This window comes from Hippocampus bargibanti, linkage group LG05 (genome assembly GCF_051943395.1).
Source record: "Hippocampus bargibanti isolate YZ-2025 linkage group LG05, ASM5194339v1, whole genome shotgun sequence".
Classification (NCBI taxonomy): Eukaryota; Metazoa; Chordata; class Actinopteri; order Syngnathiformes; family Syngnathidae; genus Hippocampus; species Hippocampus bargibanti.
Window position 1 is genome coordinate 17871365 of NC_142738.1, and position 15498 is coordinate 17886862.

Here is a 15498-nt window from a genome sequence, read left to right on the forward strand (position 1 = left end):
GAATTTACTAAATCCGGATATATGAGGCACCACAGCAAACCCAAAGAGAGACAAAAGGGTAAATTTCAAAAATTACTTTTACTGAAACAATCCCAGATACTGATAAACACGTGAAAAATTAGGAATGAGCAGATTTCAAGGGAGAATTTGATCAAAAATTTGTCAGACAGAGATCTCTCAGAGACAGAAAAGGCGGTACTAACCAAAGGTTTAAATTTCTCAGTGACTCCTAAAACAATACCTACAATAGATTACATCACAGCTACTGAAACGGCTATTAAAAATAACAAACTTTCGTATGCAGAGGCTGATGATCTACGCATTAAAATATCAGCCCTTCTCAGTAGTGCCAAACTACCTCCGTCCAACATAACATTAGAAGAGAGAAAGGCGTTAACTACTCTACAAAAAGACAAAAATATTACTATTTTGCCAGCAGACAAGGCAAGTCACACCCCCCCCCCCCCCCCCCCCCCGCCGCCCCGCTCTCTGCTCGTCCCTCCAGGATACTGCTCTAGGTGGTAGGTAGCATGTAAGCTCCCTCAACCCTGTTGTTGGACCTTGGTTCTCGCTTCCGGATTTCAATGACCCTGATCCAGCGCTAAACATTTTTCCCACTCACAGTAGAACCCTGAAAAAAACAAATCAGTGATACCTCGGCTTACAAATGCTTTAGCGCATGGACTTTTTGCCTTACGTACATTAAATTCACGAGAATATAATCTTGGCATACAAACCAAACCACACAGCACCACGGTGGCTGGCGGACTAGTTTTCGTCACCCCGTGGTTTGTTATCGAGTGGAGTACTGTTGCTATTATGGGACCGAAAAAGACCCCACCACAGGCTAGTGCTAAGCCGAAGAGGACACAAAAGAAAATTACGGTCGAGCAGGAGATCATCGAAAAGCACAAACGAGGGGTGCGTTTGTGTGACTTTGCGTACCAGTACGCTAAGTCGACCATTGCTACGTGTGGCTAAGGGTGTTTCTGTGTTGTCTCAGCAACGGTGTCATGCAATATAAGAGGTTGGAAAAACTTCTGATTTGGATTCACGAAAAGCAGCTAGCAGGGGACAGAGGCAACTACATCGACCATTACAAAGGTAAATAAAAGCACTTTATTGTATAGTAGCTTTTCTTGCATTACAAATACAATAACACATTTATTATACATAAAATAAGGTATATTTTGTGTAGTTTTAAGGCTTATTTAGTGGAAAATTGTATTTTATGGGGACTTGGGAACAGATTATTGAATTGGATTGGATTGGATATGCCTTTATTAGTCTCACAGTGGAGAAATTTACATTTCACAGCAGCAAAGTGATGAAAGGAATGAGAGTAGAAAAACAAAATACATGAGCTGCTGGAAAGGCAGCCACTCCTGCGGCGCCGTCTTGAAGTCAAAAGAACAAAAAAAAAACTAAATAACAAATAATATGGCAGCATAGAGACAGCATGACAAAACAAAGACACAGAGAGACATTCATTCTTCAGGACTTGCTGTACCCTCTTTGTGATGACATGAAGCAGTCTCAGCAGATTATTCTCATTTTTAATGGTTTCTTATGGGAAATGTTTTTCAGACGAACTTTTCGCCTTCCACACTTTCTGGGAACCAATTAAGTTCGTAAGCTGAGGTATCACTGTATTTGGAAAAAGTAGATGTGCACTCCTTGATGTTGTCATCTCATTGCGGTGGCAATTAAAGACGACATCACCTTATAGCTGTATGCCCCAAATGAGTTGCCTTTCATGTCTGAATTATTTATATCATAATATCTGTCCAATTTATGGTTTCTTTTTCCAAGTGCATTTAAATACAAATTCCAACACTTTTTTTACGGTTTTATCTTCTTGATCCACTACTTCCCAAGATAGAAGGGACCTAGTAGACTTTTGAGTGCAGTGCTTTGAAATTGTGATTGCTTGTCTGATAGTTATGAGGAGAGAGTCGAGCAGGGTAATTAATATACCAGCAAATCAGAGTATGTTTATTGAAAGCCAGTGTTCCCCGTCAGAACTGTCTCAATGCGAGCTTTTTTTTCGTTGCCCTCCAAAGAGTCCATGGAAAATGACGCGGAGAAATTGCTGTGCTACAATAGAGCCAACAGAGCGGTTGCAATTCTCTGTAACCATCAGCGGGCACCGCCAAAGACTTTTGAGCAGTCTATGGCGAATCTTCAGGCAAAGGTATGTTCGGCAAAAGGGATATTGTGTGGCAGCATTTTTTTCCCAACACTACCTACTTGACGTCGCTCGTGTCAAGGGTGGCATTTCATATCTTTTGTCTATTTTAATTATCAGACCAGCAACAACCGTTTAGTTTTTTTCTATTTACATAATATACTGAATATTTCAACCACACATATGAGTTGTGGCAGAAAAGTTGCAGAATTTGTGTCACAAAGAATATATTTCTAACCCACACGATAAGCTGGGTCTTCCCTTCCAATTGTGGGACAGACAATCATTCAGTATGTCCAAACAGATCCGTGTGGAAGTTGAACAGGCAAGACTTTTGGCTGCTTCACCATGACAACGCTCTTGCTCACAATGTTCTGAACATGTGACAGATGCTGGCAATTTTGTTACCCACCTGACTGGGTTCCGTGTGTGGCTCCCCAAAACACACACACACCAACCTTTCCCAAGCTCAAAAGTCATCCTTGGTCCCCATTTTGAAGACATGGATGACATCCAGATGGCGGTAATGGCAGACCTCCAAAGCATCTAGGAAGAATCCTTCCAGGAGTGCATGAGGCAGAGAAGACTGGGAAATTGTTCAGGAATACCTCAAGGGGAACGATTGCAATTTGAATTTGAAATGTGTCTTATGTTACACCAGTCCTTGAACATTTCTGACCCTTATACATCACAACTGTCTCTCATTTAATCAAGATTGATGCAAGAAAGGAGGAGCTGGCACTTGCCAAGAAGGAGCTGAAGCAAGCTAAAAAGGATGCAAAGGAAAAAGGCAACTCAGACCCCAAGCTACAGATGTAAGTATTTAAAACATCAAAAATTCGCTGACAGTATTATTACATATGTATATGAATGCTTATTTCCTCATGAGAAGCTGCATCAAGATGACTTAAACGTTATTTTGTTATCGCCATCAATGCATTTTTAGCCTAAATGTAAATAGACCACCGGTTGATTGATGATCAATGTGATGCATTTTTAATGTATAGTGGACTCCCACCATCCGTGGCGGGATGAGACAGTGCCCAACTGCTATATATTACCTAAAATCATTGAATAGCTGGTGTAAGCAGGGAGAAACAAAGTATTTAAACCAGAAGTGTACATCAAACTATAATTAAGTAGTTTTTATATCACAGACAAAATTTTATGGCAATGATCAACAGACTTGGCCTGCAGTCCACAGTTGTACAGCACAAATCGAATCACTATTTTAGCAAGACTTTGAGCTCTGATTAGGGACATTCATTGAGCTCCTGAAAATGAGGTCATTTTGTGAGTTGTCTGTTGTGATACTCAAGAGCAATGGAAAAGAAGGAAGCAGCTGTGAAGCGCTGTAAGGAGAGGCTTCTTAAGCTGGAAGTTCAGGCCACTGATCGAGAGGAAAACAAGCAGATTGCGCTGGGTACCTCCAAGCTTAACTATTTGGATCCACGTATCAGCGTGGCTTGGTGAGTACATGAGGCAACCCCTCTAGTTTATGGCAAGATGACCAAAATTAATATTGAACAATTTATTTTGGTGTACAGTATATTTTTATACCTTACAATTTGCAAACAGTGCCTGCAAGACCCCAAATTGTTTTTATGTGAGGCATTTCATTTTTTGTTAATGAGTAGTATTTAACCCATATACTAACAATGGTTATCCTTGATGAATCCATCAGTTGTTAATGAGTCAGAACACAGGTATGTCCTCAAACACTATCCATAAATGACCTTGATAAATTGTCATTAGTTTATATTGTCTTGTTTATAATTCACCGTGCTAATTGGCTCACCTAGTAGCATTACAGTAAATTGAGTTATGGTTTGCTTTTGTGAAATGAGTTTTCAAGGAGGTAGTTCCCAAATGCTTTTCAACCCCAAGACTTTCGGGCATAGGCATGATGCTCCTAAAACCCTGTGCAAAAAAAGCTGTTCTGTTGGAATATTTGACTGGGTGTCATCTGATACTTTCTTTTTTCTACTTATTTCAGGTGCAAAAGAATGGGGGTACCGCTTGAAAAAATATATAATAAGAGCCATAGGGACAAGTTTGCCTGGGCTATTGACATGACAGATATTGACTTTGAATTCTAACTTTTCACTTGGACAGTTGCAATTAGATGACCTCTGTCATTTTGTTCAGTAGACTTAATAACATTGATAAGAGGTTCTCACACTATTGTTGTTTTTGATGAAGTGTTGATCAATTACTGTTTTTTTTCTACTGTCGACAGGTTTGCTTTGTTTGGCCTTTTACTTTCCTAGATTACTTTTGTATTTTGTTTTTACAGTTTTGTTTGCATTTATTTGTATTAAAGTTTGTGCTGTGCATTGAAGTGCCGAGTGTCTTTTACACCATTTATTTTGAATAACTAGTGTACAGAGTAAAAAGGTATCGTGCAATTAATTTGCTTAGTAAAACGGTTGTTTACAAAAAGCAACACCTGATTATACTTAAAGGACAACCAACACCTCCTCACAAGTTGTGTTCATAATTTGTAAAATCGCTTCAAATGACTTCTACTGGGCATATCTTACAAAGATTCCACCGCATATAGCTATAGTTTACGTTTTAAGACTCGCACTGAATATTCCGGAAGTTTTGTTTTTGAGTTGGTGACGAGTCCTCACGTCACGTAAGGAACGCCCCTGACTGAGAAAGGACACATTGTCGCAGTTCCTTTCATCACCTCAATGCATTTGGTCTGAAAACTTCGTGTTGATAGCAAAATTAGAAGGAAAACACATAAATAATGCGATGGTGAATCGTTGTGTGGCACCAAGACTTCTATTTGATGTTCGCTGACAAAACTTCCCAGGAGACAATTTCCACGGAGCTTTGTCGCCATTTTCTGCCTTTTTTGGGTACTGTGAGTACTAAAGAGTTTGTCACTACATTTCTCTCCAGATGCATCAAAATGACCGGAATAAATTCTTTAATTGATTGCAAACATGTATGCTTTCCTCTTCAGAACTATTTGCATCATATTCATAACTGGATGAGTAACAAGAAAGCATATTTTCCGAATCTGAATCCATTGTTTTGATTTTCGAGCAAGGCAAGACGTCTTGGCGTGACACCACGAACAAGGGGGCGGGACCTTTTGAAACTGCCCACTTCCTGTTTCAAATTGAAGAAGTTTTAGACACTTTAAGTCATTTTTATTGGTGTTTTGCATTTGACTAAAAATATACTGCGTGTTTTGGGTATTTTAGATGCTATAAAACGTTTTTTCTGATGTCAGTTAGGAAACAAAAAAGTGATGTCGGTTGTCCTTTAAGAGCACCTCACACCGAATACAATGTAATTCAACACCATTTTATTAATATGTATTTCATAGAACAAAATCTGTTAAGAAGTAATGCATCTCACAGCTCATGAACAGTGCTTGTCTAGTAATACAGGCATCAGATGTTAATTTCTGGGCTTTGAAAGGTATTTCTTCCAACCTATTGACTTGCAGTGACACCATGACAGGCCTGGGCAAAAGTGTCCCCATCAGCCAGCAAGATGTCACAAAAAGTCAATTATAATCAAGGACAACATCCCTGTCAGTGCACAAACTGCATTCATTTGTATTTTTTTGCACAGCTAAAGTACTAACAAGCAAAGCACGCAAGTCTATATCACAAATAACGTTCCATTTATCTTTAAATCAATACATAACCATTTGTCACCACAGTCAATATATATAAAAACAATGTCACACAAGTCATTTTCAGGATTGGAATTCCCCAGCTCCAGTACATAGCATCAGGCCGTCTTTCTTTGGACCTGCAGGGAACACAGAAGTGTTCACTTCTCATAAAGCAAACATTACAGTACACAATGGGTCATTGGATTTTTGTGCAAATATCACCACTGTCAGGGACAGTCCTAAGTACTATCACAAACTTTCAAGAAATCAAAAATGCCACTTAGCATTACTTCTCCATCTTTCTTCAATAATCCCTTGGCAAGAACAATATTTGTCAGTCTGATTTTATAGTGACTCAGAATTGTTTTGAACACACTTATCGGCCAGCTGAAGTCCATTGCTCACGATGAAACAGATTATTTCAAGTCTTATTATCTGATTATTTTGTTATTTTTAATATTTGGGAAGAATCAAATGCCATTTGACACCCTGTATATGATTACCAGCCAATCGCAAGGCAGGCAGAGACAAACATCTAGTCCAGGGGTGGGCAAACTTTTTGACTCGCGGGCCGCATTGGGTTCTAAAATTTGACAGAGGGGCCGGGCCAGGAGCATTTGGAGGGAGTGTTTGGGCCGGAAATACTCCGAACAAGTTATGTCCATAATTTATAAAATCACTTCAAATGACTTCGACTGAGCGTATTTTACAAAGATTCCACAGCATATAGCTATAGTTTACGTTTTAAGACTTGCGCTGAATATATGAAGTCTTGTTTTCGAGTTGATGACGATCCCCATGTGACGTCACGTTTGGACCGCCCCTGACCGAGAAAGCGACATACAATGCATTTTGGGTACTTTGTTTGGTCTGAAAACTTCGTGTTGATCTGTGTTGATGGCGAAATTAGAAGGAAAACACATAAATAAAGCGATGGTGAATCGTTGTGTGTTGCACCAAGACTACTATTTGATATTCGCTGACACAAATTCCCAGCTGACAAATCAGCCCATTTCCAACGGAGCTTGGGCGCAATCTTCTGCTTTTTCTGGGTGCTACATTGCTGTCATTGACGGCTCGAATTGATATGGGAGGACTCCTAGAATCAATTGCAAACATTTATGCTTTCCTCTTCAGAAGAACAAGAACAAGAAAACATCTCCGAATCTGAAGTCATTGTTTTGTTTCTCGAGCAAGGCAAGACGTCTTGGCGTGACGTCACGAACAGAGGGGTGGGACCTTCTGAAACTGACCATTTCCGGATTCATTTTAAAGTCATTTTTATTGGTGTTTTTAATTTAACTAAAAATATCAGCCTGCCTGATTTGGGTTTTTAGATGCTATAAAACGTTTTTCTGATGTCAGTGGGAAACAAAAACAAAAAATGGTGCCGGTTGTCCTTTAAATGTAGTATGTACAAACCTCATAGCACAGTAAAAACACTACAACCCAATTTATTAACTGTCTTTCAAATGTGAAAAATATCCCTGATCAGTTAATAAATTTGTCTCAAGGAATATGCAAGATATGGCATTTACAGACTATTTCGCAGATACTTGGAGGAGGAAATGGAAATAGATTAAAATAACATATGCACTGTGATTTATCAAGATTGCGTCTGTTTTTAAGTTTCCATCGAAGGGGCAAAGAAATCAACATTTATTGAAAAATGGAATCACTTTCAACATTCAAAACATATGATTACACAACGAAATATTCAAGCTCAATAATACCTACTTGTGTTAAATTCCGCCAAATCATAGATGGTTTGTCCTGACCGCGCGCTCAACAAACTCCTCACTGACGCTCTCGCCGTCACGCGCTAACAATACACGTGTACCGTCGCCGAGCACACAAACATAGACTACCTGCAGTTGAAATTTGCATACTCGGCTCGGCAGCCAATCAGAAGCCTGCTTCTTTCTTCCGGACTTTCGCAAGCGTTACAAAGTCGTGCAATTGCATGTCATTTTCCAAAATAGATGCACAGAACCTCAAACTAGAAGATTCAAAAGAAGCTAACAACATATGTGACGCTACAAAACGTAAATTTACATTAAACCGTGACTGTAAAGTGTACGTGAGACTTATGAAAGGGGCTTAGAGGCTCGTAGGAATCAATGCAAACGTTGCATTGTGCACCACAATGACAATCAACTACTGTGGCGAAATTTACAGCCATGCGCATTTGACGTAAATTAAGCAAGCTAGCATTTGTAGTTGGTGCATTCTTGATTTAAAAATAAACTTTATACTTTGTGACAATGTTTCTAATTGGGATTGGTCTCATTTTGCTTCAAGTTGGGAAAAAGGGGCAGGCAACTTTTCAGTTATCTGCCCTGTTGTTCGCTAGCTTTTTGTCATGAGTTTTAGACACTGTTTGTACTATAATTTGGGCAAGTTCGGCGGGCCGGATTGAAAAGCCTAACGGGCCGTATGTGGCCCGCGGGCCGTAGTTTGCCCATGCCTGATCTAGTCACTCTGACACCTAGGGACAATTTGGACTGTTCAATCAGCCTGTCATGCATGCGTTTGGAATGTGGGAGGACCCGGAGAAAAGGCCAGAGGAGAATATGCAAACTCCACACAGGGAGGCTGGACCGAGTCTCAAACTCACGACCTCTGCACTGTGAAGCCAGTGTGCGAATCAATCAACTACCGGGCCAACGGCCATTTGAACAGACTTGATGAAATCTCTTACTTTCATGATAAACCTTGACTTTCCTTCTGCTTTTCTGGGATTGCCCCGTTTTCATCTACGCCAGCCTGGGTCATTAGGTCAGCAATGTTCTTCTCCAAGTCATCAATCCGTGTGCTCATTTCATCAAGTAAAGAAGCAGTTAAGGTATCCTGCATCAATCGCACGTCTGAGTGGGTCAACGACCGGCTTCATCAAACTTTACATGCGTCAAGTTAGATGAAAATGTGGGGCTATAAGCCATTAGTATGATCATTTACATCATTAATTCTGTTGAGTAAAAGTGACACTATCTTCACATTGGAACCATAAAACACAATCATTTGAAATGGCTGGATATTCCTTCCAATGATCTGGTCCGACATGGTCTGGAACTTGTCTTGCATCTGTTGCAGCAAGGTTTGCACCTGCAAAACAACAATTAATAATGGCCTTGTTGCGGGTGAGTTGCCAGTGGAAAAACCGCAGAATAACGTGAGCGTTTCGGGAGGATGCGCTTTTCCCGTCGGAATTGTTTCCATGGCAATCGTCCGGCAACCCTGAATTATGCCATCCACGATGAACACAAACCTTTTTCCGATTGGATAAAATTTAGACAAAATAACTGACCAGGATAGTTGTCAGGTTCATTGACTGTTTACTTTGAGACAAAACGGAAATTTATAGGACCCGGTGTCCGCTACGTACAATCATGATTTCGTTCGCACGACAAACATTTTATAAAACTAGCGTGGCAAGTCAACATTGAACGTAAAACCCTCGCAAACCAGCCGTTTCTCTCCAACTACGTTAGCTTCGTTAGCCACGTCTAGCTAAACTACTGTAGCGAATGTAAGATTGCTCTCAAAGCTTACAACTCACCACATTTGTAAAGTCCTGCACGGTTTTGGGATCTGTCTCAGCCATTATCTGCTGTGAATAAATTAAAAACCCGAAAGGTCCCTTTGGATTTTCGCAATATGAGGACACCCTGTTGGGAATTATTAGCAATACGACCAGGCCACTGCTCAGTCAGCTGTTCCGCTAAAGAAAAAAACTCGCGCGAGAGTTCAGAGCGCCACTCAAAGGAATGTGGGACTTTGTGTTTTGTAGGAGGGCCATACACAGGAGCGTGTAGTTTTGCTTTGAAGCCTGTGACACGGAAAGCGCCAAGGATACTCCGTAAGCTTTGAAGGCTGACCAGCATCCGTGCGATGTGCGCTATTGGTATGGTTGATGTACACTCATTTTGAGAGGACACTATTCGGTTTTCGGAAAAGGAGATTGTATATACGGGCGCGTCCCTGCTACTATCTCGTCTCCTCTACGAGTTTAGATTCTCAAGTTTGAGGTGTCAAGAAACCACAAATGTTCCAGTGTTTGGCTTCGGTGCAGGAAATTGGATGAAGCCAACAGGTAAAACTGAAAGTTGTTCAACATTACGTTTATCTCATCCAGTTAAAAATTGCTAGTTTTTCTATTAACGCCAAAATGTAATGTTACATGTGTTATGGTGATTTTTGCACATTGGTATGAATACTTTTTCGGGACTTCCAAAACTTCCATCTAATCTGACAACGAAACAATGTTGTATTGGACAAAGACACCTTTCGGTGTTGATCTTAGATTAGACCACATTGTCAAAGTCAAGGCCGGGGGGCCAAATCCGATCCATCTCGTCATCGTGTGTGACCCGTGGGAGCAAATTATGTCTGTCAACTTAAATTATTCTTGCTGAAATCTGTACGGAAATGTCAAATCCCCATAGATATAAAACAACAGTGATTTTGCAGTGGCCCTCCGAGGCAACACATTACTCCAAAGTTGCCTGCGACAAAAAATGAGTTTGCCCCACCTGGATTATACAATCATATTCACCAAGTGCATACAATCTACAGTCTATTTAGATTGCAAGCGTTTGGCTCATGTTTGCATGCTCCTGGATTTGGCAGTATTGCAAATCCTACAGTGGCAAATAAATAAATAATTGTTTGAATTCTTAAATGTGTTCTTTTTTTCAATGCAGGTGCTCGTTAGGAGGTGTGGGAAATAATTATTTATGTGGTTGTAATATTTACAGTGAATACTTAACGTCACAAGAGTAGGCCAGAAATGCAACATCATATGAGTCATTGTGGCTGTGATCCACTCACTCGGGATCAGATAATGAATGCTTGTAGCATTTCTGTGTCAACACACAGGCCTTTACACCTTGCTGTTCAATTTAACTATTTTTTTTTTTGCACTGGAAAGGCAGTCCCAACACATAAGACGTATCATGCAATTGGCTTGACTCATAGATATCTACAAGAATCTGGTGAATTGCTCAACTTGCTGCATTTTCATTTCTGTTTGTCAGTTACCAAAGTTATGAAAACAAAAATAATACGTTTCCACATAGCTGTTTTTTTCTTGAAGGGCTACTGGCATGGTGAGGAAGAACCCAATACATTTTTTGGGCAGTTCCAGGTAAAATCCCATATTTTGGAATACAATTTTACTTTTTCAGTTGCATTGGGCCATTATCGGTACAGTTCGCAATTACTCAGCAAATAGAGAAACACAGAAAAATACTTTGTGTGTGCTGTCTGTCGGTGCTCTGTCACATCTCGTCGCCGTGCCGGGCACGCCCCGCCCTTCCTGTCACCTCCTCCGCTGCTCCCTGGAGACGGCCCCTCCCATCATCACTCACCTGGGTTCCCACAGCTGTTTGTCATTTACTGATTGTGCCTTCTGACTATATTAGCCGATCGCACATTACAGTCTCCGTCGGAGTATTCTGAAAGTTACCCTCGCGACTGCCTTGCCGTCAGGTCTGCCTTTATCTATTACCGTCACTTACCTCGTCCAGTTGTTATCTTTGCATGCGTGTCTCAGTAAAGACTTTTGTTCCTGAGTATCTGTCTCGCCGTGTATTTCGGATCCTACCTCCCCGCTTTCCTTCGTCACTCGAGTCCTGCCCTCGAGCCTCGAGTGCCGTGACACAATACTCCGACCACCCATGGATCCCGCCGGCGAAGACAGATTCCTCCCCGCCCTTACCATCCAAGCGGAGCGTTCGAGCCAGCTGGCCCGAGCCATCGCGGCAGTCAGCCAAATTACCACCACGCTGGCTCAACACTTTGAGACGGTCGAGACACGCATTGCCGCCCTCACAGCCCAGTCCTCCCCGCCCGTGAGTAGGTGCGCTCTACAGCTACCTCTTCCCTCACGCTACGCAGGCGAAACCGGGCACTGTGCACAGTTTTTAATGCAGTGCACGCGCGTGTTTGAACAAGATCCATACGCCTACGTTAGCGATGAGGCTAAGGTAGCCTTCATTACCAGCCTGCTCACGGGAGAAGCCGAGACCTGGGTGCTGGCTGTCCGGGACTCCCGACCGGAGCTGTGCGCCTCGTACCCGGACTTCGTCGCCGAGATATGCCGGGTCTTCCATCATCCGGTGACGGAGGTCGAAGCTGAGGGAAGACTACTCGACTGCGTCCAAGGGGCCCGTTCGGCGGCGGAATACTCCGTCGTCTTCCGCATCCAGGCCGCTGGCAGCGGCTACAGCAACCGAGCGTTGAGGGGGGTGTTTCGTCGCGGTTTGAACGCCGATCTCAAGGACGAGTTGTCTACCCACGACGCTGGCACCACCTTCGACGACCTGGTCGACATAGTCATCGGCCTGGATCACCGTCTTCGGGAGCGGCAGAGGGAGCAGCGCGGCCGCCGGTCCAACGAGCCCCAAAGCCGGTCCAGGACTACCACACCCGGCAGCGAGCGCGTGCGGCACCTGGAGGAATCCCCCGAACCCATGCTGATAGCGGGAGGGAACGACCACACCAACCCCGGAGCTCGTTGCACCCAAGGCCCCCAGCCTAAGCCCTCCGGTCCCCGCAAGTCCCAGTTGAAACGCCAACCACGGCGACCTCTGGAGGTCAAACCCACGACCCCCGTTACGCGGTTGGAGCTGGACAGTGAATTAATCGGCCCTTCCAGCTCCCAAACCGTGCGGGCGCTAGTGGACTCGGGGGCCGACGGGTGCATCATCGATCCCCAGCTGGCTGACTCGTTGGGCTGTCAGCTGATCGATCTCCTTCCCCTAAGGAGATCGTCGACCTTGACGACATTCTTATTTTTTCTCGTTCTTCAGAGGAGCACCGGCAACACGTCCGACGGGTCCTGGCGCGGCTCCTGCAAAACCGGCTCTACGTGAAGGCAGAGAAGTGTGAGTTCCATGTCCGCTCCCTGTCTTTTCTAGGGTTCGTCGTGGAGTAGGGGCAGCTCAGGGCCGATAGGGGCAGCTCAGGGCCGACCCCGGCAAAACCAAAGCGGTGGTAGAATGGCCTACCCCGAAGACGCGTAAGCAGCTCCAGTGGTTTCTGGGGTTTGCCAACTTCTACCGCCGCTTCATTCGCGGGTATAGTCAGAAGGCACTCCCCCTCACTAACCTCACATCCACCAAGGTTCCCTTTAGGTGGACGCCCGACGCGGAGGGGGCGTTCAACCGCCTCCGCCTAGCCTTCACCAATCCCCCTGTCCTGTGTCATCCCGACCCGGACCTCCCGTTCACGGTCGAGGTTGACGCATCCGAGTCCGGAGTAGGGGCCGTCCTGTCCCAGCGCTCTCCCACTGACCAGAAGCTACGCCCATGCGCCTTTTTCTCCCGCCGGCTCAGCCCCGCCGAAGCGAACTATGACGTCGGCAACCGGGAACTACTGGCGGTCGTCCTGGCTCTGCAGGAATGGAGACACTGGCTTGAGGGAGCTAAACACACCTTCACCGTTTACACGGATCATAAAAACCTGGCGGCCATCCGGTCTGCCAAGAGACTTAACTCACGACAGGCCCGATGGTCACTCTTCCTCACCCGTTTCAACTTTTCTCTCACCAACTGCCCAGGGTCGCAGAACACCAAGCCCGATGCCCTATCCCGCATTCATGAGCCGGCAGAAAGGGAGGAGACCACCGCCAACATCCTGCCGGCCCAGCGCATCCTGGGCGCCTTGAGGTGGGAGGTTGAGAGGAAAGTTCAGCAAGCCCAGGGGACGGCCTCCATCCCCAGGGGTTGTCCCACGGATCGCCTGTTCGTCCCCCCTCCTCTACGCACAGAGGTGCTCATCTGGGGGCACACATCCAAGATAGCCTGTCACCTGGGGGTCAACAGGATGATCCAACTCATCGCCCAACGGTTCTGGTGGCCGGGGTTCAGGAGGGACATCACCCTCTTTGTGAAAGCCTGCCCGACCTGCGCCCGTGGGAAAGCCTCCCACCAGCCCCCGGCAGGACTCCTCCAGCCACTACCGGTACCGTCCTGACCCTGGTCCCACATCTCCGTCGACTTCGTGACAGGCCTCCCCCCGTTTCGTGGCAAGACGGTCGTCCTCACCATAGTGGACCGATTCTCCAAGTCGGCCCACTTCGTCCCGTTAACCACGGGATTCCGACGAACATCGTATCGGACCGGGGACCCCAGTTCGTGTCCAAGGTATGGTAGCGTTTCTGTCGGTCCCTAGGGGCGTCGGCGAGCCTGTCGTCTGGATACCATCCCCAGACCAACGGACAGACGGAGAGGAAGAACCAGGATCTGAAGGCGGCCCTCCGGTGCGTGTGCCTCCACACTCCGGCATCGTGGGCCCTTCACTTACCCTTGGTGGAGTACGCCCATAACTCCCTGGTCTCCACAGCCACAGTTCGGTCCCCGTTCATGTCCGCCTGTGGCTATCAGCCGCCTCTGTTCCCCACCCAGGAGGGCCAGGTGGAAGTCCCGTCTATCGAACAGCACCCAGCTACCAGGTCGGGCAGGAGGTTTGGCTGTCCACGAGGGACCTTCGGCTAGCAGGGACTTCAGCCAAACTGGGCCCACGCTTCACGGGTCCCTTCCCCATCGAGGCCATCCTCAGCCCGGTCTCGGTGAGGCTCCGGCTGCCACCCACCATGCGGATCCACCCCGTATTCCACGTTTCCCTCCTCAAGCCAGTGGAAACCAGCTCCTTAGCCCCCACGCCCACCCCCCACCTCCCCCTCGGATGTTGGACGACGGTCTACACGGTGCGGGAGATACTGGACTCCAGGCGCATGGGCAAGGGAGTGCAGTACCTGGTCGACTGGGAGGACTATGGACCGGAGGAACGACAGTGGGTCCCACGTTCCTGGATCCTCGACCCGTCTCTCACCCGGGCGTTCCATGCGGCTCACCCATCCTAACCTGGTGGGCCGCCAAGAGGGTCCGTTGAGGGGGGGGCACTGTCACATCTCGTCGCCGTCCTGGGCACGCCCCGCCCTTCCTGTCACCTCCTCCGCTGTTCCCTGGAGACGGCCCCTCCCATCATCACTCACCTGGGTTCTCACAGCTGTTTGTCATTTACTGATTGTGCCTTCTGACTATATTAGCCGATCGCACATTAGCGTCTCCGTCGGAGTATTCTGAAAGCTACCCTCGCGACTGCCTTGCCGTCAGGTCTGCCTTTATCTATTACCGTCACTTACCTCGTCCAGTTGTTATCTTTGCATGTGTGTCTCAGTAAAGACTTTTGTTCCTGAGTATCTGTCTCGCCGTGTATTTCGGATCCTACCTCCCCGCTTTCCTTCGTCACTCGAGTCCTACCCTCGAGCCTCCAGTGCCGTGACATGCTCGGTTAGTACTCAACATTACCTCTAGCTTCAAGACTGGGGTGTTACCAGGCATGCTACACATTGACTGCCATCCACATTTCAAATACACCAGCAAAGTAATTTATTTACAGGGATCCTTGGTTTATGAGAAACATGTCATTCTCTGTCAGTAACTTCCACTAGCACAGTAGTAAAATTGTAATTACTGTAATATTGCTGCATGGGTAAATTCACTGTGTGTCGGTGATCATAATGCATACATGTATTTCTAGGCTATCATAAACCAAGATCGCCGTGCTATATAAAGGCTAATCTAATTTAATAATATTACATCGTGCTCATACAAATACATGTAAATCACTTTTGTTCTTTTCAGGACTTTGCTGACCCCCC

At 45.5% G+C, this 15498-nt stretch overlaps 2 protein-coding genes across 4 annotated transcripts in view; one reads left to right on the forward strand and one right to left on the reverse strand.

The window, feature by feature from the left end:
* The window catches only part of LOC148898117 (DNA topoisomerase I, mitochondrial), a 44655-nt gene extending 39305 nt beyond the window's left edge, over positions 1 to 5350 (forward strand). For all 3 annotated transcript variants that reach the window (XM_088997042.1, XM_088997041.1, XM_088997043.1), the window contains 4 exons: positions 2064 to 2194; positions 2903 to 3003; positions 3508 to 3657; positions 4185 to 5350. In XM_088997042.1, the coding sequence (XP_088853168.1) occupies positions 2064 to 2194; positions 2903 to 3003; positions 3508 to 3657; positions 4185 to 4287 (485 nt within the window). In that variant the 3' untranslated portion in view covers positions 4288 to 5350. The remainder of the gene's footprint in view (positions 1 to 2063; positions 2195 to 2902; positions 3004 to 3507; positions 3658 to 4184) is intronic.
* Positions 5351 to 5498: 148 nt separating this feature from the next.
* On the reverse strand, positions 5499 to 9566 carry hsbp1b (heat shock factor binding protein 1b). Its single transcript, XM_088997046.1, has 4 exons — positions 9391 to 9566; positions 8870 to 8936; positions 8533 to 8659; positions 5499 to 5968 (listed from the first exon to the last, which is right to left on the reverse strand). Exons 1-3 carry the CDS (start codon positions 9433 to 9435, stop codon positions 8535 to 8537), a joined length of 237 nt encoding a protein of 78 aa, XP_088853172.1. The 5' UTR covers positions 9436 to 9566; the 3' UTR covers positions 5499 to 5968; positions 8533 to 8534.
* Between the last annotated feature and the right edge of the window lie 5932 nt (positions 9567 to 15498).

Excerpts from the sequence above, each read along its gene's own strand:
- hsbp1b (XM_088997046.1), bottom strand. The coding sequence starts at position 9,435 with ATGGCTGAGACAGATCCCAAAACCGTGCAGGACTTTACAAATGTG. Across the intron at positions 8,937-9,390 it reads TGCAGGACTTTACAAATGTG|GTGCAAACCTTGCTGCAACA; the intron begins GTGAGTTGTAAG and ends GTTGTTTTGCAG. Across the intron at positions 8,660-8,869 it reads GGACCAGATCATTGGAAGGA|TTGATGAAATGAGCACACGG; the intron begins ATATCCAGCCAT and ends CTGCTTCTTTAC.